Source organism: Oncorhynchus mykiss, chromosome 2 (assembly GCF_057628025.1).
Source record: "Oncorhynchus mykiss isolate SJ-2025 chromosome 2, ASM5762802v1, whole genome shotgun sequence".
In the NCBI taxonomy this organism is placed as follows: domain Eukaryota; kingdom Metazoa; phylum Chordata; class Actinopteri; order Salmoniformes; family Salmonidae; genus Oncorhynchus; species Oncorhynchus mykiss.
This window is the reverse complement of record NC_143023.1, coordinates 86,732,197-86,757,012: the sequence shown is the minus strand read 5'-3', so window position 1 is coordinate 86,757,012 and position 24,816 is coordinate 86,732,197. Positions and strand designations below refer to the sequence as shown.

Genomic DNA, 24,816 nt, shown 5'->3' with positions numbered 1-24,816 from the left:
AGTGTGAGTGTGTCTGAACCACCGACGAGTGTGTCTGAACCACCGACGTACTCATTGCGAGAAGAGCCTTCATCCCGATGAGGATTTGTACATAACACAGCCAACGTTTATTAATCCCTCTTCAATGAACTCTGCAAGGGCTTCATAGCAAATTGAAACCCTCTATCTTTCGCCTGCTGACGCAGTCGCTTTCTGTTCATTTGCTAGGCAAGGAAGAGATGCGGTCTCTACTATAATCAGAACCAACTCCTACATACTTCATTATAAACACAAATTTCACACAAATAATAGATACCATATCGTTGCTGTCTGATGAAAAACTTGTAACTCAATATTTATTTTACATTTATTAAAACCACTAACTCCTCTCAATGTACTCTGTACATTTCATAATTATAATCGTATGATCATTAATGGGAAAATATGTTTTTATATATTTCCTGAAAAGTTTATTAAGGTGATAAGAGATGTTCATGAGACAGCGACGATATCATGTAAATGTAATTAGCAACAGTAATGTAAAGTAACTTTCAACAGGTATGACTGAGACGACTGAAAACAACCACCTTTGGTACTACAGTATAGAGCAAACCAGTAAAGATAGAATAACCAATTTAATACACTTGTTTCCTGTACTAAGGTATCCCTTCCGCTCTCTGCAGTAACCTGTAGAGTGCTCTTTGATAAGATCCTTTGATAAGCAATATGGATCCCTAAAGTGTCCTCACCAGTGATGGAAAAGTACCCAATTGCCATACTTTAGTTAAAGTATAGATACTTAAGTAAAAGTGAGTCAATTTTCTTGTTTGTAAAATGTACAGATAGCCAGGGGCAGACTCCAACACTCAGACATAATTTACAAATGATGCATTTGTGTAGTGAGTCCACCAGATCAGAGGCAGTAGGGATGACCATGTGTTATCTTGATAAGTACGTGAATTGGACCATTTTCCTGTCCTGCTAAGCATTCTAATGTAACAAATACTTTTGGGTGTCAGTACTTTACGCCACTGCTCCACACACACACACACAAACACACGTTCAGTGCCAATTGGAGCTTCATCTCCATACAGTCTAGAGGGTCTGGTCTCCTAGGTAACACCAGTTCTAATGAGGAACACTGGGAGATGTACAAATGAGGATCCCTGCTGAGAGGGGAGAATCTCCTGGTGGCATGGCAGCCCATCTGTTCCCACAAGAAACACCCTTCTACCTCCTCAATAATAGACAGGCCATCACTATCTAATTAGTTCCTGGTCCCTGACATTCACCACCATTCCCCTCCATACCCAGATAATGCTCTGATAGAGTTTGTATAGGCCTACACACTCCATTGTAGTACAGATGCAGAGGACATGTGCTGCTATTTGGCTTGGCTTCAGCCTGCATACCCAATGTAATACATTATCTTCTCTCAGTTTGTATTCTACAGTAAATCCTGTAGAGTTACTGTCTAGAACTAAACTGCATTTTGGACCCAGCAGCTTAACAATTGATAATCTCATATCTTGGGTTTCAGCAAAAATATATAAAAAGTTATGCATAATAAGTATATTTTCTTACATGAGCTAAATGTCTCAGGGATAAAATGAACATTTATTGTGACAGTGAGAGAGAAAAGTGTTCACGCAGCAGTTCGGAGAGATCCAGTAGCTGGGTATGACCCAGAGAGAAGCCAAAGGTTTAACATTTCAGGCACCAATCGATTATATTGACTTCTGACAACAGAGATGCAGTACTAGACTGTCTTGTTGCAATTATAAATTATTCAATGTGAATATGTAGACGGACAAACAAAATTGTTATTTTTTGCTGTAAAATCCAGCATATTACAAAGTAGTAAAAAGGGACAAGTAGTATAAAAGCACTAGGCATTTAGAAACATTAATACCTTTTCCAAAAGCTTTTATATTGAACAAGACAAGGAAATAAGGATGAATATCCTGAGTCATAGTTAGAGCAAAGATCTTATTTTAAGTGGGGGAAAGACCTAGTAATTCAGTAATTGCTGTGGCATATACGTTAGGACCAGGACAAAATTGGTAGTGACCTTACAGATGGAGGGGTCAGAGGGCACTCACCTGTGGCGTCATCCCATGACAGACGTACAGGATGGGGATGTTGTCCGAGTCAGGCCCCTGGTCTAGACACAGGTCGCTCCTCAGAGCATTCTTCAACTGGAGGAGACAGAGGAGGAAAACAAGACTGTTCCAACCACATAACCATGGGGCAGGGATGGAGACGGATTAAGGACGCAGAAGTTATCGCTCTCCATGCGATAACAGACAATCTGTTTCGTAAAAGCACTTAAGCTGTGCCTTCTTCTGTCTGGCCAACGACAACGGTTAATTAGTCTGTTAATGATAGAATGACACAGCACACAACTGGTCTGTGTGACGAAGAGTTTGACAAATGGAAGCACTTTAGGCTAAATACTGAGAACACAATAGTTGAAACAATTGTTTTTCATTATCCTCACATCAACAAGGGAAGAAATATGTTTTGCAACTAAATAAATGGGATGCCATTAGTCCTGCGGAATCTGTTTGACAACAAATTGAGTCACATTTTAGAGCGACATCTACAAAAATAAATAATCACACTTGTTAATATGATATTGTGTAATAAATGGTATTGTTATGATAATATCACTCTCAATGCACTATTATTCAGTTCAGCTTTAAGATAACTATCATTGGTCAAATATGTATTCTTCAAATGTGTTTCAAGAAGTTGTTTTGATAGCAATGCCTTCATAATCATATTCCCAGCATGACTCCCACACATGCTGAGTAGTGTCATGATCACACATCAAACATTTCTAACACAGTTGTGATGTGCTCATCGAACAACCAAGCAAAGCACTAGGGGGTTCGTCAAGTTATTTGTGGACCGATTTATTTCTCATGTTTAAATACAACTGACCTTCAACCTTTCATTGCTTCAGTGGAGGTATGTCCTCAAGCTGTGGCTTGAAATGGACTCCTATGACAGTAATGTTCTTGCTAAGATATTTCAAAAGACTGTTTCAGCATGAACAGTGTGTGGGTCATTCCACCAACTTTAAGAAGTGTAAATTTGTCCCCAAAAAATTAGATTTCACCTCATTTTAACATTCTGTCATGAAAAGGACATGTTCGACTTCATGAAAAAAACATCAAGAGTTTAAAATACGAAAAATGACTACAGTAAGTGGCTATTAAGTGACAAATAAAGTAACAGGGTAGACTGTAACAAGGTTGACTATTTCATCTTAAATCAGCTACAAATCCCCTCGAGACAGGGGGAATGAAAGCTTGTTTTGTGGAACAGGGAGTGGCAATTGAATGCAAGTGAAAAATATTTTTTCAATTGCTAATACATTTCTAGCCTGTCTATCTATGGGATACAGGGTTGACGTGTTATATGCTTGACTCGCTCAGTTTTCCAGCACAAAACACACTTGAATATGGCCAAGAGTATAACCAGCTTACTTCCTTCTACAATATGATTTGACTATTTGATGTTCAATGTTTCTTTCGAAAAAGGTATTTAAAAAGGAAGTTTCACCATATTAAAAAGATGAGTTCAGTTCTAGTAACAGGATTGACCTTAAAATGAAGGTCAGACGTAGATTAAGCACTAATCACATTAAATAAATACTCTCCAGAAATGACTTTGTCAAAGGAACAAAATACAGTGCCTTGCGAAAGTATTCGCCCCCCTTGAACTTTGCGACCTTTTGCCACATTTCAGGCTTCAATCAAAGATATAAAACTGTATTTTTTTGTGAAGAATCAACAACAAGTGGGACACAATCATGAAGTGGAACGACATTTATTGGATATTTCAAACTTTTTTAACAAATCAAAAACTGAAAAATTGGGCGTGCAAAATTATTCAGCCCCTTTACTTTCAGTGCAGCAAACTCTCTCCAGAAGTTCAGTGAGGATCTCTGAATGATCCAATGTTAACCTAAATGACTAATGATGATAAATATAATCCACCTGTGTGTAATCAAGTCTCCGTATAAATGCACCTGCACTGTGATAGTCTCAGAGGTCCGTTACAAGCGCAGAGAGCATCATGAAGAACAAGGAACACACCAGGCAGGTCCGAGATACTGTTGTGAAGAAGTTTAAAGCCAGATTTGGATACAAAAAGATTTCCCAAGCTTTAAACATCCCAAGGAGCACTGTGCAAGCGATAATATTGAAATGGAAGGAGTATCAGACCACTGCAAATCTACCAAGACCTGGCCGTCCCTCTAAACTTTCAGCTCATACAAGGAGAAGACTGATCAGAGATGCAGCCAAGAGGCCCAAGATCACTCTGGATGAACTGCAGAGATCTTACAGCTGAGGTGGGAGACTCTGTCCATAGGACAACAATCAGTCGTATACTGCACAAATCTGGCCTTTATGGAAGAGTGGCAAGAAGAAAGCCATTTCTTAAAGATATCCATAAAAAGTGTTGTTTAAAGTTTGCCACAAGCCACCTGGGAGACACACCAAACATGTGGAAGAAGGTGCTCTGGTCAGATGAAACCAAAATTGAACTTTTTGGCAACAATGCAAAACGTTATGTTTGGCGTAAAAGCAACACAGCTCATCACACTGAACACACCATCCCCACTGTCAAACATGGTGGTGGCAGCATCATGGTTTGGGCTTTCTTTTCTTCAGCAGGGACAGGGAAGATGGTTAAAATTGATGGGAAGATGGATGGAGCCAAATACAGGACCATTCTGGAAGAAAACCTGATGGAATCTGCAAAAGACCTGAGACTGAGACGGAGATTTGTCTTCCAACAAGACAATGATCCAAAACATAAAGCAAAATCTACAATGGAATGGTTCAAAAATAAACATATCCAGGTGTTAGAATGGCCAAGTCAAAGTCCAGACCTGAATCCAATCGAGAATCTGTGGAAAGAACTGAAAACTGCTGTTCACAAATGCTCTCCATCCAACCTCACTGAGCTCGAGCTGTTTTGCAAGGAGGAATGGGAAAAAATGTCAGTCTCTCGATGTGCAAAACTGATAGAGACATACCCCAAGCGACTTACAGCTGTAATCGCAGCAAAAGGTGGCGCTACAAAGTATTAACTTAAGGGGGCTGAATAATTTTGCACGCCCAATTTTTCAGTTTTTGATTTGTTAAAAAGGTTTGAAATATCCAATAAATGTCGTTCCACTTCATGATTGTGTCCCACTTGTTGTTGATTCTTCACAAAAAAATACAGTTTTATATCTTTATGTTTGAAGCCTGAAATGTGGCAAAAGGTCGCAAAGTTCAAGGGGGCTGAATACTTTCGCAAGGCACTGTAACTAGGGCTTTACAATGATGCTGAAACTTGGAGACATTTTGGGGTTAAGTGGGTTGAAATCTTCCTAGAAGTGACACAGGGTTGCTGAATTTCGGCACTTTAGTAAGCCATTTCATAAAAATAAAAAATTTGATTGATTGAATATATAACTTAATAATATTGATATAACAGGCTTTAAAATTCAGTATTGGTCCACAATGTCTACTTAAAATATCAAAGGGACACAAAAGGCACTCTTTTCATGAAACGACTCATGCACGTTCTTACCTCACATTACCAGCACAATATAGCATGACTTTCTATGATGAGTGGCATTATCATACGAGGTGATACGCTGCACATGTTGTGCCATCTTGTGCTATTTTGGAAAAGAAACAAAGGCTGAGATGTACAGATATCATAACATACTCACCACTCCATAGGCAACTGTGTCACTGTAGGTTCTCATCTCAGAGTAGATGTTGGCCAAGAACCAGCTGAAAGATTTACACAGCAGTCTGTTTCTCAAAGCCTTCCTCTCCGAGAGGTCCCCTATGTCAATCCCTGAGTTCTAGAAATAGACACACCAACACATGGATACCACAGGTGTGTGGTGGCACTTTAATTGGGTGGTTCATAGTAAGGACTGGAACAGAGTAAATGGAACAGTATCAAACAGGTGTTTGATACCGTTCTATTCACTCCATTCCAGCCATTATCATGAGCCAGCCTCCCCACACCAGTCTCCTGTGATGGATACCCACATGTCATAACCTATCATTAAATAAAACATTTATGGAATCCAAGTTTAGACTGAATTGACTAGGGCCTGGATTATTTTCTGCTCAGGTCACATGTTCAGGAGGGTTGGATAATGACCCACTCTAAGGAGGCCGTGGTCTTTACCTGTAGGGGAACGTTCCAGGCCATGTAAACATGGTTCTTGTATTCGTCCATCCACACCTCGGCCACCCTAAGTGCATTCCGCCGCACATGAGCAGTCAGGTCTTGAGTGTAGGGCTTGTGAGCACGCTCGATATGCGCTATCCGAGAACAGGGCAAAACCTCCACACTGCCCCCACATTGCCATACCTGAGGTTACATACAGAGTCCAAATAACATATTTCAAAAGAGGTAGGAAGTTGAGTATAGCCTTGGAAGTGTACAGAGCTCAGTAGTGAACACAGGGTTAGATGTAAGGAAGTCAGCGTCAGTAAATTATCTGTCATATAAAGACTGTCTACCACATCTCACACAAACTTTTGGACTACTGTAGAGCTACCACGTCTCCAAACATCTTTTACGAATCACCATATTTTGTAAAATAACTTACTGTAAAGGGTTATGAGGAGCTATTATTTAGCATATAATGTAGCCTGTGTGTATGAGAGAGAGAAAGTCAAAGAGAGTGAGAGATGGTGTGTGCAAGAATCTTATTTCATCCTCCAATATTCTCCTGCTGGGTAGAGCCCCAACAGCTCTTCCTTTACTTTCTCTCAGAGGAAAATCCTTCTCATGGGGATTATACGGAGCATGTGCCTACTGTTTTGGACTGGAGACAACTGTTTTGGACTGCCAGACAACATTACACCTGGCCGTACATGGGTGTGAAAGGTATAAGGAAGTATCCAGCACTAGAAATATCAGTTATTATGAGTGCTGAATTGTTTCACCCACATGTTCATGGTCATAAACTAAACACACAACTTGGTCAGGAACTCAAAGGAAAAGTTAGCTAACCGCAATTTAATCAGAAAATGACTGCCTGCTGAGATAAGATTCTAAAGTAATCTAATTGGAAAAAAATCAGCAGTAAATATACAGTGGGAAAACAGACATAATAAAGATAGACCTATAAATAAAGTCTTTATTAAAGCATAACATGTGTTTATGGGGTACCAGGGAGGAAGCATTGGTAGAAAAACAGACAAATCCCATTACTGATGATTCCCTTTGTTTTGGCAGGCCTAAATAGAACTATTCACTACGGGAGATGTTATGCCCTGTGGAAAGAAGTGTAATTCCGGATTCCGTTAACAAAATTCCTCATTTACATTGACAACACTGATTATCCATGACTTGAGTTTCTGTTATCTGCAAAGATAGAGGGGATTACATATGCACTCGCACACATAGCCTGTCTTAACAGGCTATGCTTTTTCTGTACTGTACTGAAAATAAACTCCAGCACCCTGGTAATCGTGATTCTCCACAGATTCAATGGATCTTTATACCAACATCTGGTCATCTGGTTATACACTACATGGCTAAAAGTATGTGGACACCTGCTCGTCGAACATCTCATTCCGTAATCATGGGCATTAATATGGAGTTGGTCCCCCTTTGCTACTATAAACAGCCTCCACTCTTCTGGGAAGGCTTTCCACAAGATGTTGGAACATTGCTGCGGGGACTTGCCTTCATTCAGCCACAATAGCATTAGTTAGGTCGGCCACTGATGTCGGGCGATTAGGCTCGCAGTCGGCGTTCCGATTCATCCTAAAGGTGTTCGATGGGGTTGATGTCAGGGCTCTGTGCAGGCCAGTCAAGTTCTTCCACACCAATCTCAACAAACCAATTCTGTATGGACCTCACTTTGTGCACGGGGGAACATGAAAGGGCCTTCCCCAAACTGTTGCCACTAAGTTCGAAGCACAGAATTGTCTAGAAAGTCATTGCATGCTGTAGTGTTAAGATTTCCCTCCACTGGAACTAAGGGGCCTAGTCCGAAACATGAAAAACAGCCCCAGACCATTATTTCTCCTCCACCAAACTTTAGTTGGCACTACGCATTCGGGCAGGTAGAGTTCTCCTGACATGCTTCAATCCTAGATTAATCTGTCGGACTGCCAGATGGTGAAGCGTGATTCATCACTCCAGAGAACGCATTTCTACTGCTCCAGAGTCCAATGGTGGCAAGCTTTACACCACTCCAGCTGACACTTGGCATTGCGCATAGTGATCTTAGGTTGCGGGTGGCTGCTCGGCCATGGAAACCCATTTCATGAAGCTCCCGACGAACAGTTCTTGTGCTGACATTGCTTCGAGAGCAGAATATGTGAGCATAACGGATCTGGAGCGGAGCAAGGAGCGTATCCAATTTGACTGGAGCGAGATTCACAAAGGCTGGAGCGTCGGCCTTCTTGCCTGCTCCAAATTCTCTACAGTAGCATTCACTTCACAAGCTCAGGGCATGCCTGCCTCAGCATGCATTTGTAGTATACCTGTGTGCTGCTATAGCCCCCTGATTTAGCTACTGTCTGAGTTAGCTAAATATTTTCATAAAGAAACTGATTAAACACACAGGTGCTAAATCAAGGTGACTTACAAAGATGAGGTCCAAGAGCAAGAGGGAGTGTGTTGTCCACAACTAAAGAATCATTGTGGAATCTGAAAATAATCGTATCCCAAAAGCATGCTACGTGTACATGCTAAAAGAAAGGAACGAGGTGGGTCATTAACTAAGTGTGTCATTGTAGCAAAGTATTAAAAACAAAAAATCTGATCTCTTAAACGTTTCGTTCATTTTCGTACAATTATCTATACAATGGGCCATAATTGATTTTGGCCATATAGGCCTGGCATATTCCTACATTCAAAGAGCATTTTTTTTTAAACTGGCAAGAGAGTGGCCAAAAGGGTGTTTATCATCCCCAGTGGCTTTGCAAGTGTGGAGAGGATATTCTCCACTTCTGGCCTGTTCTCCAGGCACCATCACATGAGCTTGATTTATTCCAAAAATCATTTCAAAAAGGCACTAAGTAATTCTTTGTTTAATGTGTATTTAATTCTAAGTAAGTCACAGCCTACATGCGCAATTTACAGACTATAAAGATTTAATACAACTAAATGTTGTTTAAATGCTGAGCGCTTTATGTCCCTACTAGCCTATTGTGACGCACTCACAAATGCTTCACAATGCATTTCTAATTAGGCTATAGTCTTCAAATAATTTAAATAATATCACCTAAATAATTCATTTTCGTTCCTTATTAGGCTTCCTGTCTGGCTCCTGACCTATTTAGACTTTTTATATGCTGTTTTATATGTCATGTAGCCTATTTGAAATTATGTTCGCTTCTTACATTCACCTTTTCATGTTTATTTAAATACTTTTCATTCAAATCCATATGGTTTAGTTTCAATACTAAAAAAACAATTGGTAGGTCCAGGTAGTCACAAAAATAGATGGGTGTTGGTTAAATTGTGATTTGAATGAATGGAGCTTATTTGGAGCGGCAGTTGTTTTTCATGTGAGCACGGAGCAGTTTTTAGCGGCACAGTATGAAAGCACATGGAGCGATGACCGATGAGTGGGATTTCCAACGGCTCAACTCCACTCAGGTGCTCTGTTCCAGAGGCAGTTTGGAATGGTAGTGAGTGTTACAACCGAGGACAGATGATTTTCAGCACTCGGTGGTCCCATTCTGTGAGCGTCTATCATAGACCATAACGGTCTACCATTTCGCAGCTGAGACATTGCTGCTCTTAGACGTTTCCACGTCACAATAACATCCCTTACATTTGACCAGGGCAGATATATGATGAACTGACTTGTTGGAAAGGTGGCATCCTATGACGGTGCCAGGTTGAAAGTCACTGAGCTCTTCTACTGCCAATGTTTGTCTGGAGATTGCATGGCTGTGCTCGATTTTATACGCCGGTCAGCCTAATCCACTAATTTGAAGGGATATCCACATACCTTTGACCATGTAGTGTATGGACAGTCCTGGAACTTTTTCCGTATTTCCACACAATAAGAATTTCCCATTTAGCCAGCAGGTTAGAGTTTTTTGTCATGAATCTTGTTCTGGAGGCAGCTCTGCAGAATGGTCACTAGCTGGCACAACCACAAAGTCATAAAATGTGATTTTAAACCTAACCACACTGCTAAACCGAATGCCTAACCCTAGCCTTAAATTAAAGACCAAAAAGCAATTTTTTGTTTACATACATTTTTACAATACAGACAATTTAGAATTTAGAACTGGCCCATCTAAAATCACTCAGTTCTGCCTCCAGGACCAGACCCATCCCAATAAACATCAACCTCCACTTGCCAGATCCATAATGTAATACATAAAGCAATACAGTTGCTAGAGAGCACATTTCTCCCTTCAGAAGGATGAAGTTAGCAATTTAGAGAAGCTACTGTAAGATGCAGTCTAGGGAGTGACAGCTGGAAACACAGCTGCTCTGATCAATTATTATAACACCCGGTCTTCAGAGTGAAGGACGGGATTTACTCCTACAAAAGAGTTGGCTGTTCCCTTCCCTCCTGATACCGCAGGACTACAAAGCTGCAAGGGAAAGGATGCACAAATATCCACACAGGACCCACTATAGAAATAGAATGAATATAACAGGATTCCCCATTCAAGTCAATGATGGAATAATGGGTGGACTGGCAGCCATTTTGAGGGTGCCCATGCCAGGAAGTAAAAGCAGGAAGTGTACCATTCAATCTGTGCTGTGATTTGTTGAGTCAACTCAACTGACATTAGAAAAACTACATTCCTTCAGTTGGCATCATTTAAACAAATCAGTGGAAGGTGGTGGAAGGAGCTATAGGAGGACAGGCTCATTGTAATGGCTGGAATGGAATGAATGGAACAGAGACAAACGGGGTTTCCATATATGTGATGTGTTTGATACCGTTCCAGCCAGTACAATGAGCCCGTCCTCCTACATCTCCCACCAGCCTCCACTGGAATAAACATTCTACATTACCATGGCAATCCAGCATCAGTAATAGAACATTCCAAATAACAATGGAAATTGTTGTATCACACTACCAGGCAGCCATTGCGAGTGTCCGCATGAGAACCAATCAAATTGCCAGGTTTGAGCTTGCAAGCCCGTTTCTATTCTATGTGCAGTGTGCATGTATGTCCCATAGTAATTAGGGTTCGTCTAAGTGTATTTTTTATATACTTTCAGATCTATGGCTATATGTAAGTGTGCAAGTCGCTGAGCTGGTCGAGTTTCAGCACACCATGGGGGAAGGTGGGGGTTCCTGACACACTGCAGCTCCTCCCATGGCCCATCTGGAGGAGTGCTGAGCTGACTGGTTGTGTCTGCCAGCAACATACAGTAGTGCAGCAGTGGATTATACACACACTAATGAGTTTAAGAGTCCTCAAATCCTAACTTGAAATCTGGGCATGTACGTAACAGACTTGTGTAAATTACTCATCGATGTCAATGGGGGACCGATCTCAAGTTAGGATTTGGCTCTATTTAAACATATTATTGAGCTGATTATAATTTGGACTCCACTCACCCTGATGCCAAGCTCCACATTCTCTCCACCATAGACCTCCATTCCCTCATCCAATAGACCAATCTTCTCAAAGTACTTCCTGTCCACCACAAAACAGCCAATTAGAGCTGGGCTCCTGGTACAAAGATGGCAAAAGAGAGCGAAACAGTCATTTATGCACTTTAGTTCTGTGAACTACATCCTAGTACTTGCTCATTTATTTGTAACACTAAGTGCTCAGCTGAAGATTATGCACATTTGATTTCATGATAAACATTTGTTTTCAATAATAACCCTACAAGATTGTTTGCCTATTCCTTTTTTTCTGTAAAGAATAAGCATGATTTTCTGCATCATGTTACTAAGTAACGGCTGTCCAGAAACAAAGAGCTTTGATCACATACAGTGCCTTGCGAAAGTATTCGGCCCCCGTGAACTTTGCGACCTTTTGCCACATTTCAGGCTTCAAACATAAAGATATAAAACTGTATTTTTTTGTGAAGAATCAACAACAAGTGGGACACAATCATGAAGTGGAACGACATTTATTGGATATTTCAAACTTTTTTAACAAATCAAAAACTGAAAAATTGGGCGTGCAAAATTATTCAGCCCCTTTACTTTCAGTGCAGCAAACTCTCTCCAGAAGTTCAGTGAGGATCTCTGAATGATACAATGTTGACCTAAATGACTAATGATGATAAATACAATCCACCTGTGTGTAATCAAGTCTCCGTATAAATGCACCTGCACTGTGATAGTCTCAGAGGTCCGTTAAAAGCGCAGAGAGCATCATGAAGAACAAGGAACACACCAGGCAGGTCCGAGATACTGTTGTGAAGAAGTTGAAAGCCGGATTTGGATACAAAAAGATTTCCCAAGCTTTAAACATCCCAAGGAGCACTGTGCAAGCGATAATATTGAAATGGAAGGAGTATCAGACCACTGCAAATCTTCCAAGACCTGGCCGTCCCTCTAAACTTTCAGCTCATACAAGGAGAAGACTGATCAGAGATGCAGCCAAGAGGCCCATGATCACTCTGGATGAACTGCAGAGATCTACAGCTGAGGTGGGAGACTCTGTCCATAGGACAACAATCAGTCGTATATTGCACAAATCTGGCCTTTATGGAAGAGTGGCAAGAAGAAAGCCATTTCTTAAAGATATCCATAAAAAGTATGTTTGGCGTAAAAGCAACACAGCTGAACACACCATCCCCACTGTCAAACATGGTGGTGGCAGAATCTTGGTTTGGGCCTGCTTTTCTTCAGCAGGGACAGGGAAGATGGTTAAAATTGATGGGAAGATGGATGGAGCCAAATACAAGACCATTCTGGAAGAAAACCTGATGGAGTCTGCAAAAGACCTGAGACTGGGACGGAGATTTGTCTTCCAACAAGACAATGATCCAAAACATAAAGCAAAATCTACAATGGAATGGTTCAAAAATAAACATATCCAGGTGTTAGAATGGCCAAGTCAAAGTCCAGACCTGAATCCAATCGAGAATCTGTGGAAAGAACTGAAAACTGCTGTTCACAAATGCTCTCCATCCAACCTCACTGAGCTCGAGCTGTTTTGCAAGGAGGAATGGGAAAACATTTCAGTCTCTCGATGTGCAAAACTGATAGAGACATACCCCAAGCGACTTACAGCTGTAATCGCAGCAAAAGGTGGCTCTACAAAGTATTAACTTAAGGGGGCTGAATAATTTTGCACGCCCAATTTTTCAGTTTTTGATTTGTTAAAAAAGTTTGAAATATCCAATAAATGTCGTTCCACTTCATGATTGTGTCCCACTTGTTGTTGATTCTTCACAAAAAAATACAGTATTATATCTTTATGTTTGAAGCCTGAAATGTGGAAAAAGGTCGCAAAGTTCAAGGGGGCCGAATACTTTCGCAAGGCACTGTACATAGTTCTTACATTGTTCTGTTATCAAAATCAAATACTAAACAACATGTGGGTTTCTCAATGCCAACAGAAACAGTGCCAGTGAAATAGCAGAAGACAACAGTTGAGTGTTTAAGTCTTAGCTGACAGCAACCTGATAGGGGCGGTGGTGTTGTGCTGGGTCCACCAGGTTTTGGGCGGATTCAGGTAGCGACACCACAGCTCCCAGTCGAAGCCCTGAGCAGACAGTGGATACTCCTCGATCTCAAACGTGTCATACTTGATGTTGTCAAATGACGGTGAGATGATGCGCGTTCTGTCTTCCTTGATCCTGAGCAGGATGGGCTCGGCCCTGTTGGGAAGACAAGGCATGGTGGGACGTTCTGAAGTTGAGATACATTGTGTCTTTTTCCAATGAAACCGATATGAGGGACAACACCTTTCACCATACATTTTTCATCACTTCCCTAACATCACAGGAAAGATGGGGGGAAACAGTGGGAATGTGGGACTTTCATCCTGCCCACTGATTGTTAATGGCTCCTTATGAGTTCCTGTCCTATGGCTATAGGTTACAGTATTCCACGCCACACACAGAATATGAGATGTGTTGATTTGGTGGGTGAAACAAATTAGGTTAGACAAAGCGTATTAACATGTACAGTGCATTTGGAAAGTATTTATACCCAATCTACATACAATACCCCTACAATGACAAAGCAAAAACAGGTTTATAAATTTTAGCAAATATATATATAAAAAAAGGAAATATCACATTTACATAAGTATTCAGACCCTTTACTCAGTACTTTGTTGAAGCACCTTTGGCAGCGATTACAGCCTCAAGTCTTCTTGGGTATGACGCTACAAGCTTGGCACACCTGTATTTGGGGAGTTTCTCCCATTATTCTCTGCAGATCCTCTCAAGCTCTTTCAAGTTGGATGGGGAGCGTTACTGCATAGCTATTTTCAGGTATCTCCAGAGATGTGCAATCAGGTTCAAGTCCGGGCTCTGGCTGGGCCACTTAAGAACATTCAGAGACTTGTCCCCGAAGCCACTCCTGCGTTGTCTTGGCTGTGTGCTTAGGATTGTTGTCCCTTCACCCCAGTCTGAGGACCTGAGCAATCTGGAGTAAGATTTCGTCAAGGATCTCTCTGTGGGCCTCCTGAGTGGCACAGTGGTCTAAGGCACTGCATCGCAGTGCTAGCTGTGCCACTAAAGATCCTGGTTCGAGTCCAGGCTCTATCGCAGCCAGCCGTGACCGGGAGAACCATGGAGTGGCACACAATTGGCCCAGCGTCATCCGGGTTAGGGGAGGGTTTGGCAGCAGGGATGTTCTTGTCCCATCGCGCACTAGCAACTCCTGTTGCAGGCCGTGCGCAATGCACGCTGACAAAGTTGCCAGATGTACAGTGTTTCCTCCGACACATTGGTGCGGCTGGCTTCCGGGTTAAGCGGGCATTGTGTAAAGAAGCAGTGTGGCTTGGCTGTGTTGTGTTTCAGAGAAGGCACGGCTCTTGACCTTCGCCTCTCGAGTCCGTAAGGGAGTTTCAGCAATGGGACAAGACTAACTACCAATTGGATACCAATAAATTTGGGAAAAAAAGGATCTCTGTACTTTGCTCCGTTCATCTTTCCCTAGATCCTGACAAATCTCCCAGTCCCTGCCGCTAAAAAACATCACCACAGCTGCCACCACCATGTTTCACTGTTGGGATGGTGCCAGGTTTCCTCTAGATGTGACACTTGGCATTCAGGCCAAAGTGTTCAATCTTGTTTTCATCAAACCAGAGAATCTTGTTTCTCATGGTCTAAAAGTCCTTTGGGTGCCTTTTGGCAAACTCCAAGTGGGCTGTCATGTGCCTTTTACTGAGGAGTGGCTTCTGTCTGGCCACTCTACCATAAAGGCCTGACTGGTAGAGTGCTGCAGAGATGGTTGGCCTTCTGGAAGGTTCTCCCATCTCCACATAGGAACTCTGGAGCTCAGAGTCAAAGCCACAGTCAAGGAAATACACATCTTAACACATTTATATATACAGTGTACAAAACATTAAGGACACCTGCTCTTTCCATGACAGACTGACCAGGTGAATCCAGGTGAAAGCTAGGATCCTGTATTGATGTACTGTAACTTGTTAAATCCACTTCAAATCAGTGTAGATGAAGGGGAGGAGGTTAATTAAGGATTAAATAAGGATTTTTAAGCACAATTGATTGTGCATGTGTGCCATTCAGAGGGTGAAGGGGCAAGACAAAAGATGTGAGTGCCAGTGAATGGGTTATGGTAGTAGGTGCCAGGCGCACCGGTTTGAGTCAAGAACTGCAATGCTACTGGGTTTTTCACACGCAGCAGTTTCCCGTGTGTATCAAGAATGGTCCTCCACCCAAAAGACATCCTGCCAACTTGACACAACTTTGGGAAGCATTGGAGTCAACATGGGCCAGCATCCCTGTGGAACGCTTTCGACACCTTGTAGATTCCATGCCTTGATGAACTGAGGCTGTTCTAAGGGCAAAATAGGGGGATGCAACTCAATATTAGGAAGGTGTCCTTAATGTTTTGGACACTCAATGTAGTTCTCCTCACTAAAAGGTAACTTGAAGTCTTGTTCGTGGGAGTTTGAGTTTTCAATTTTAGACTAGATAAAACACATCAAGATAGACAGAAAATCTGTTGTCGACTGGCACTAGACAACATGTCCACAGCTCCTGATGATTGTAATGTACAGTAGCAGAGGTGCTAAATATAGCAGTCAGTCTATAGTCTGTCATTTAAAATGACAGACATTATTCAATCAATCATTAAAAATAACCATGTTAGATCTCCACAGGGCTTGCATATGTGTGTAATTACATTTGGAAAAGGATCCTCAGCAGACACACAAATAGCATCAAAGTTGTTTTTTGTACAAAAGGCCTCAGATCAATGTTAATATGAACAGCCAACCTGTAATTATATCAACATGTTTCTGTGCATAAAAGACAAGCCGAGAGCCTCATGTACTCTGCTTTTCAAGCACTGTCATCGCATTGAGGCAAATTACTTTATTGGTCGAAGACATTAAATCTGGTAGCTCTGAGAAGTGAGGAGACCTGTGTGTTCTGAGATCTGTGCCAAAGCACTTCAGGAGTAAGTGGGGTTATTTTGAATTGAGCCCAGGCTCTTCAGAGAAATGTGCGTCGGTCGGCCTGTCAAGCTGTGGAGAGAATGATTAACAGGCACATCAACTCTGTCAGACAACAGGAAGCCCTGATACACTCGGTTGCCATGGACAACACATCTCATATCTCAACTCCAGTCAGCAGCACGTCAACCCGTTGAGCCCTAATGCCTTTAAGAGCTGAGGGCAGTCACATATTATTCTGACTGAAAACACTCTACCTCATCTACCAAACTAGCTCTTTTAGGTAATATCTCTAAGGTAATGACTGAGAAAATGCAGCACATATCAATTCTACCGCACTAGCATCAAATATTATAAATGGGCACACAAGGTTTTTAGCTGTTGGACAGATGGGCACATACACATATGGCATCCCAGTCCCTTACCATCCAATGTTGAACTCCACGTGGGCATCGAACAGGGCCACGACGGGTGCGCTGGCGGCCCTCCACCCACTGACCCGGGAGCGGATCAGTCCCTCCTGCTTGTCGTGACGGACCAGTTTGATGAAGTCTGGCCGCTGGGAGTTGGCCTCCTTCACAAAGTGTTGAAGGTTCTCCTTCAGCTCAGCTATAGAAACAGTCGTATATGGATTTGTATAAGCATCACAGAGTCTGTCTGATCTTTACAAAGAAGTGACATTACTGCATGAAACACTGGGAAGCTTTGAAACAGTGTGTATGTATTTCTCATGATGTCTTATAAAAGCCTACACCTGTGAAATCTGCTGAAGGTATGTACAGTGTAGACTACCTAGGACCATCAACTAAACACACTTTTGAAATGTGCTTTACAGCCCGAAGTGCCATCTATTCCACATTCCATGGTGTAAAGGGTATTTTCAAAGGAATAATATTGGGGTTGTGAAAAGTCCTGGAAATATCCTATTATTGAGCAGCCCTCAGCATCGTCTGGTTGAGGGAAGTCCATTCTGCTTTCCCACAAGCACCATCTGCCACCTGCTTGTTTAATTTGTTAGGTGGTCATGGCAGTGGCTTACCATGGCAACGAGAGGGAGTGATTGGGTCATTAAGGGCAAGGATCAGACATCACTGTCCGTTTTCATTCCAGCAGTGTTGGGGAGTAAGCTGATACACTTTAGGGGACAATATCCTTCAGACATGTTATGTATGACAGTATTCATCATACAACCATGAACTGATTAGGATTAACCAAGTAATATACAGCGATAGTTAGTGGTGAATATACAGTAATTTAACTCATTTAGAAATTAAGAGTACAAATAAGAGGACTAAGGTCAATTAGATTAATTGGATTGTCATGGGAATTAACCCCAGCTGACCCTATGAGGAACCCCACTAAGGATGGCGAGCTGTTAGCCAGACTGAAACTGTACAGAACGGAAAGTGTCTTATTGTTCAAAGTGAGCCAACTGCCAAGGAATTAATTAGAATATCAACGGCCACAAAGGAACATTTTATAGCTTCATTTCCACTCTCAGTAATACTCTGCCTCTGGGCTACAGTTCCGTTTTCCAATTCATTTGCATTACGGATGCTCCTCTCTTTTTAATCCAATGATTCAATGTTTATAGCCTGAAATAGGAGGCCTTAATAAAAAGATGAATTGAAAAGAAGCAGCCTGTTTCTTTTTTATCCCTCTGCTGGACTCGTTTGACCCTCATTTGTCACCATAATATGATACATGTTCAGTCAAGTATGCAGCTCAAACACCTTGATCAGTCTAGGTAAAACAGAGCCTTTAAATCGTCTCACTTCCCTCTGGCTCTATAGCTGATCAGTATGCAGGTCTGTCCTGCTGAAATAACTAGGATAACAAATAAGTTAATTGGGAGCTGTGTGAAAGTAATCCATTAAATTGGCAAGCAACACCAGCAATGTTGTTTTTGATAATGTAAATGTGTATAGGGGTAGATACATTTTTTAAAGAACATTAAAGAGAAAATTCTGATGTACTCTCCGTCCTCAAGCATGTCAAGTGTGAATTGATTTATGTATGATGATGTAAATACATAGTGTGTAGGCATGCATTTATGCTTGCTAGTAAGCAGCCTGAATGGCTTCCTGTTTTCAATGCAGTTTGTATATTTTGTAGGCTACATTTGGTAAGAATATAGGAGTTACCATTGTTGCTGTTGTCATCAACCAGGATGATCTCCTTGAGGAGGTGGGAGGGAGTTCTGTTCATGGCTGTGTGGATGGAGCGCAGGATGACCGACAGGGCCTCGTTCACAAAGATTAAGATGATACTGACTTGGGGGAGATTGGAGGGGTACGACATGTTTCTGCACCTGAGGAGAAACCGCAAACAGACAAGATATGAAAGAATAACTTGTACAAATATTTGTTTTAAATGGATGATAAAAAGGAACCAACAGAAGGGTCAAAGGTCACTGACCCATCAGGCCTGAGGTCTGGGATGGGTCTGGTCAGAGAGAGGCGGTCACTGAGATAGCCATTGTAGCCGTAGTACTGGAACTTCTTCAGCGCCACCCGGCGACTCTCAGGACCAAGGTCATGACCCCAGCGGACGAACAGGGAGGAGTCTGAGAGGGACTCCCCTGCTTTTTCTTCACTGTCCTTATCCTTTTGGGGCACCTCTGTTGGAGAGAGGAAGAGAAGAGATAAAATGTGTGGCTGAGCAGTAGAAAGAACATTGTTTACATTCATGACGTTGCCACATACTTCACATAGCTTACATTAAAAGAGATTTATACCAGGTGGTGAAAAGTCATTGTATTCAGCATGATAACAGGCACACTTCCTGGAAAACATTAGCATTTGAATTGATCCATCATGTGAAACGTTGCTATGTGTTACTGAGGCCTCGGACTAATGATAATACACATGCATATTTCAACTTTTCTGGTCGTCTACTGAAGCAGCAATACCAAACAGGTTAGTCCTACTATATCACATTGTCTGGACAATACGATAATCTCTGTCACTCAACACCAGTATTGTGAGCTAAAAGAACGCAACTCAGTGGAAAGTTACTGAGGTATTTACAGCGAGTGATAAAATGACTTCACAAAGCACTACGAGTGATGAAGGGCTTGGCGCAGGTAATTACTGAATGCTAATTATCGTCCGAGGTTATTTAATTATAGCCACTACATTGCACTCTCTCTCAGTACTAAGTCATTCATCTCTGCCACGACTGGGACCACAAAATGTGCTACTAAGGGCACAACTATATCTGAGGAGGATGTTGACATGAAGGGTTCAGTACGCAGGGTCGGTCTCCTGACAGCATAATATACACTACATGACCAAAAGAATAGGGACATCTGCTCGTCAAACATCTCGTTCCAAAATCATGGGAATTAATATGGATTTGGTCCCCCCTTTGCTTCTATAACAGCCTCCACTCTTCTGGGAAGGCTTTCCAATTGATGTTGGAACATTGCTGCGGGGACTTGCCTTCATTCAGCCACAATAGCATTAGTGAGGTTGGCCACTGATGTTGGGCGATTAGGCCTGGCTCACAGTCAGCATTCCAAAAGGTGTTTGATAGGGTTGAGGTTACGGCTCTATGCAGGCCAGTGAAGTTCTCCCACACCAATCTCAAAAAAAACATTTCTGTATGGACCTCGCTTTGTGCACGGGGGAATTGTCATGCTGAAACAGGAAAGAGCCTCCCCAAACTTTTGCCACAAAGTTGGAAGCATAGAATCGTCTAGAATGTCATTGTATGCTGTAGCATTAAGAATTTCCAAGCTGTTTAAAAGGCACAGTCAACTCAGTTCATGTAAACTTCTAACCCACTGGAATTGTGACACAGTGAATTATAAGTGAAATAATCTGTCTATTTACAATTGTTGGAAAAATGACTTGTGTCATGCACAAAGTAGATGTCCTAACCGACTTGACAAAACTATAGTTTGTTAACAAGAAATTTGTGGAGTGGTTGAAAAACGTGTTTTAATGACTCCAACCTAAGTGTATGTAAACTAGTTTTAATGACTGCAACCTAAGTGTATGTAAACTAGTTTTAATGACTCCAACCTAAGTGTATGTAAACTAGTTTTAATGACTCCAACCTAAGAGTATGTAAACTAGTTTTAATGACTCCAACCTAAGAGTATGTAAACTAGTTTTAATGACTCCAACCTAAGTGTTTGTAAACTTCCCACATGAAATCAGTCAAAATAAGACATGGTATCAAGAACAAGATGAAACGAGGCACTTACGATTCCCCACATGGCAGTTTCTTGTCGTTGATGCTAGCTATCTGAGGTCTTTTTCTCCAAACTGTCAACAGTACAGTATCCCTATGGGAAATGGACAATATTACATCGTTTTCAAAGCTCAATGAAGGAGATGTGTGCATTCCGTCTGTTGAGTAACTGTATTAAATTATATTTCATACAATCTGCAAAATCTATGAGATGAAATAATTCTACACGATCCTATTTCCAGTAAATGATTGTAAATATGTAACGCTGAGAGCAGGTAATTGCTTCTTCCTCACACTGGCTCTGATGTATGGCTTGTAATTTTCAGCTTGGTAATGGCATTCACAGTGTAGTTGGAAAAAAATATACAAAAGAAAAATTTTTAAAAATCGTTCAGTGTCTTTTTCCCACCTCAAATTCATGAGCAGCCGTAAGAGCCGGGTAAATGTTCACTCTGGGCTCTAGGCAGGCTGTATAGTTCTGTATGTAACATATTTGGCCTGGCCCAGGCCCCCAACACACATCTGAGCCATAGTGGACCTCTGTGGTTAATCATGTGGAAAAGAGGTGAGCCGTGCAGGCATTTATGAAGGCTTCAATGGACAGTAGTGTTTTGGACTGGAAAAAGTAGCCACATGGGAATGGAACACTTTGCTGTTGTCTTGATGCCAAAAGCTACCAATTACACAAGTAGTGCATGAGTTTGAAGTAATTTACAGTCATGAAGTTAACATAGTCAAATAAAATGTTATTTGTCACATGCACCTTATACAACAGGTATAAGTAGACCTTAGTGAAATGCTTACTTACAAGCCCTTAACCAACAATGCAGTTAAGAAAAATAAGAAATAAAAAGTAACAAATAATTAAAAGGGGGTACAGGTACAGAGTCTGTTTGCTGGTGAGTCGAGGAAATATGTACATGTAGGTAGAGTTATTAAAGTGACTATGCATAGATAATAAACGGAGAATAGCAGCGGCGTAAAAGGGGGGGGGGGGGTCAATGCAAATAGTCTGGGTAGCCATTTTATTATATGTTTAGGAGTCTTATGGCTTGGGGGTAGAAGCTGTTCAGAAGCCTCTTGGACCTAGACTTGGCACTCCGGGACCACTTGCCGTGCGGTAGCAGAGAGAACAGTCTATGACTAGGGTGGCTAGAGTCCTGGACAATTTTAGGGCCTTCCTCTGACACCGCCTGGTATAGAGGTCCTGGATTGCAAGAAGCTTTGCCCCAGTGATGTACTGGGCCGTACGCACTGCCCACTTGGCCTTACAGGCCGAGGCCGAGCAGTTGCCATACCAGGCAGTGATGCAACTCTCGATAGTGCAGCTGTAGAACCTTTTGAGGATCTAAGGACCCATGCCAAATCTTTACAGTCACCCGAGGGGGAATAGGTTTTGTCGTGCCCTCTTTACGACTGTCTTGGTGTGCTTGGACCATAACAGTTTATTGGTGATGTGGACACCAAGGAACTTGAAACTCTCCACCTGCTCCACTACAGCCCTGTCAATGAGAATGCGGGCATACTCGGTCCTCCTTTTTCTGTAGTCCACAATCATCTCCTTTGTCTTGATCACGACGATCACGAGGGATAGGTTGTTGTCCTGGTATCACACGGCCAGGTCTCTGATCTCCTCCCCATAGCCTGTCTCGTCCAGGATCCAGTTGGAGAGGGAGGTGTTTAGTCCCAGGGTCCTTAGCTTAGTGATGAGCTTTGAGGGCACTACGACAGATTTGTACCTTGTCAGCTCAGGGGTTGGAACTTGCAACCTTGCGGTTACTAGTCCAACACTCTAACCACTACACAGTTTATAATTACATTAATTAAAATGCTAATCCTTTGCACATGAACGCTCACTCCTTCGGGAATAATTGCAATCAATATATATTGACACCCAGTGTGTCGTCGTGATTTCTGTTGGAATCCGGTCCGTCTGCGGAGAGTTCGTTCAGCAGCGCCTCTCCCTCTGATTCCCTGAAGATCAAAGTATTCAGAAATGTTGTCATAGAATAGATGTTTCGGCGGTTGTCGGTCTTCACATCCCAGGTTGACATAATTTCTAGCTGCAGACTAGTAATTAGTATCAAAGATTTGCTCTTATTCTGTAGGGATCAATAGTCTCAGTGTTTAACAATTTCCAGCCATGTAGCCAATGTTCCACGTGGTATGGTTAGGAATCCAATAACTATTCGCAATCACAGCTCACGCTCTGAGTCTAAACTCAAACCTGTGCCCCCTCAGTGTCCATCGAGGTACGTGTTGTCTGAAGAGGATTTCCTAAGGAGGGGGTTTTATTCGTAACAATAGAAAAGGAGGTTCTAAGACACCAGATCATGTCTGCTAACGGGGGCGGGCCAATGACTTAGTTAAACTTTAAAGGAAATACAATTCTCTCACATTAAAAAAGGTTTAACATCACGTTACATAATTTCACAATTAGTTTAATCTTTACTCATTTATTTTATACAAGAATTAGACGCAAACCCCATAGAGAATTGTACACATTCAGAGATATAGTTGTGTATCCTGTCCTGTCTGAGGTCACCAAATGAAACACACTCGTCATACCCGTCCCTTAAGTGTCCACGGACCATTCCCACCTTCTCACAAGTGGACATTTTGGATCAAATTCCCATTTTGGGGATTCAGGAGCTTGCCATGTGAAAGCCTTCGTTCTCTCTATGTGTCTCTATCTGCATGGCCAGGGGGAGAGAGTCTCTGCCAGGCATTTATGACCTGATAACAGAACCTGTGTGTGAGTGAGTGCGAGAGAGATGCCACAATCTATACCCAGAAAGGGCCACGTCATGACAGCACATATTGATGAAGCCAGTGTGATGTGGTGTACTCCTCAATGCCATCGGAAGAATCCCAAAACATATTCCTTCTGTGCTAGCAAAACAGTCCTGTAGCTTAGCATCTGAGTCATTGACCATTTTTTTATTGACCGAGTCACTGGAGCTTCCTGCTTGAGTTTTTGATTGTAAGCAGGATTCAGGAGGATAGAATTATGGTCAGATTTACCAAATGGAGGGCGATAGAGAGCTTTGTACGCATCTCTGTGTGTGGAGTAAATATGGTCTAGAGTTTTTTCTCCCCCTGGTTGCACATTTAACATGCTGGTAGAAATCAGGTAAAACAGATTTAAGTTTCCCTGCATTAAAGTCCCCGGCCACTAGGAACGCCGCCTTTGGATGAGAGTTTTCCTGTTTGCTTATGGCCGTATACAGCTCATTGAGTGCGGTCTTAGTGGTGGTGGTGGTAAATGGACAGCTACGAAGAATATAGATGAAAACTCTCTTGGTCGATAGAGTATCTAATTTTTTAAATGTTTATTTTATTTAACTAGGCAAGTCAGTTAAGAACTTAAGAACAAATTCCTATTTACAATGACGGCCTACCAAAATGCCAAATCCCTCCTGCATGGACAGGGGCCTGGGTTTAAATTATTATTTTTTAATTATACAATATAAATATATGGCAAAACACACAACACTACATAAAGCGAGACCTAAGACAACAACATAACAAGGCAGCAACACAGCATGGTAGCAGCACAAAAACATGTTACAAACATTATTGGGCAAAGTCAACAGCGCAAATGTGAAGAAGGTAGAGACAACAATACATCATGCAAAGCAGCCACAACTTTAAGTAAGAGTGTCCATGATTGGGTCTTTGAATGAAGAGATTGAGATAAAACTGTCCAGTTTGAGTGTTTGTTGCAGCTCGTTCCAGTTACTAGCTGCAGTGAACTGAAAGGAGCAGCGACCCAGGGATGTATGTGCTTTGGGAACCTTTAACAGAACGTGACTGGCAGAATGGGTGTTGTATGTGGAGAATGAGGGCTGCAGTAGATATCTCAGATAGGGGGGAGTGAGACCTAAGAGAGTTTTTATAAATAAGCATCAACCAGTGGGTCTTGCGACGGGTATACAGAGATGACCAGTTTACAGCGGAGTATAGAGTGCAGTGATATGTCCTGTAAGGAGCATTGGTTGCAAATCTGATGGCCGAATGGTAAAGAACATCTAGCCGCTCGAGAGCA

General features: G+C 42.0%; 1 protein-coding gene across 1 annotated transcript in view; it reads right to left on the bottom strand.

Annotated features, from left to right (window-relative positions):
- The window catches only part of LOC110498682 (polypeptide N-acetylgalactosaminyltransferase 18), an 88,167-nt gene that overhangs the window by 33,379 nt on the left and 29,972 nt on the right, over positions 1–24,816 (bottom strand). Inside the window, exons 2-9 of the mRNA XM_021575326.3 lie at positions 18,987–19,188; positions 18,713–18,879; positions 16,994–17,177; positions 13,597–13,794; positions 11,570–11,684; positions 6,193–6,378; positions 5,720–5,857; positions 2,082–2,177 (exon numbers count right to left, since the gene is read on the bottom strand). Coding sequence (XP_021431001.2) covers positions 2,082–2,177; positions 5,720–5,857; positions 6,193–6,378; positions 11,570–11,684; positions 13,597–13,794; positions 16,994–17,177; positions 18,713–18,879; positions 18,987–19,188 — 1,286 coding nt within the window. The remainder of the gene's footprint in view (positions 1–2,081; positions 2,178–5,719; positions 5,858–6,192; positions 6,379–11,569; positions 11,685–13,596; positions 13,795–16,993; positions 17,178–18,712; positions 18,880–18,986; positions 19,189–24,816) is intronic.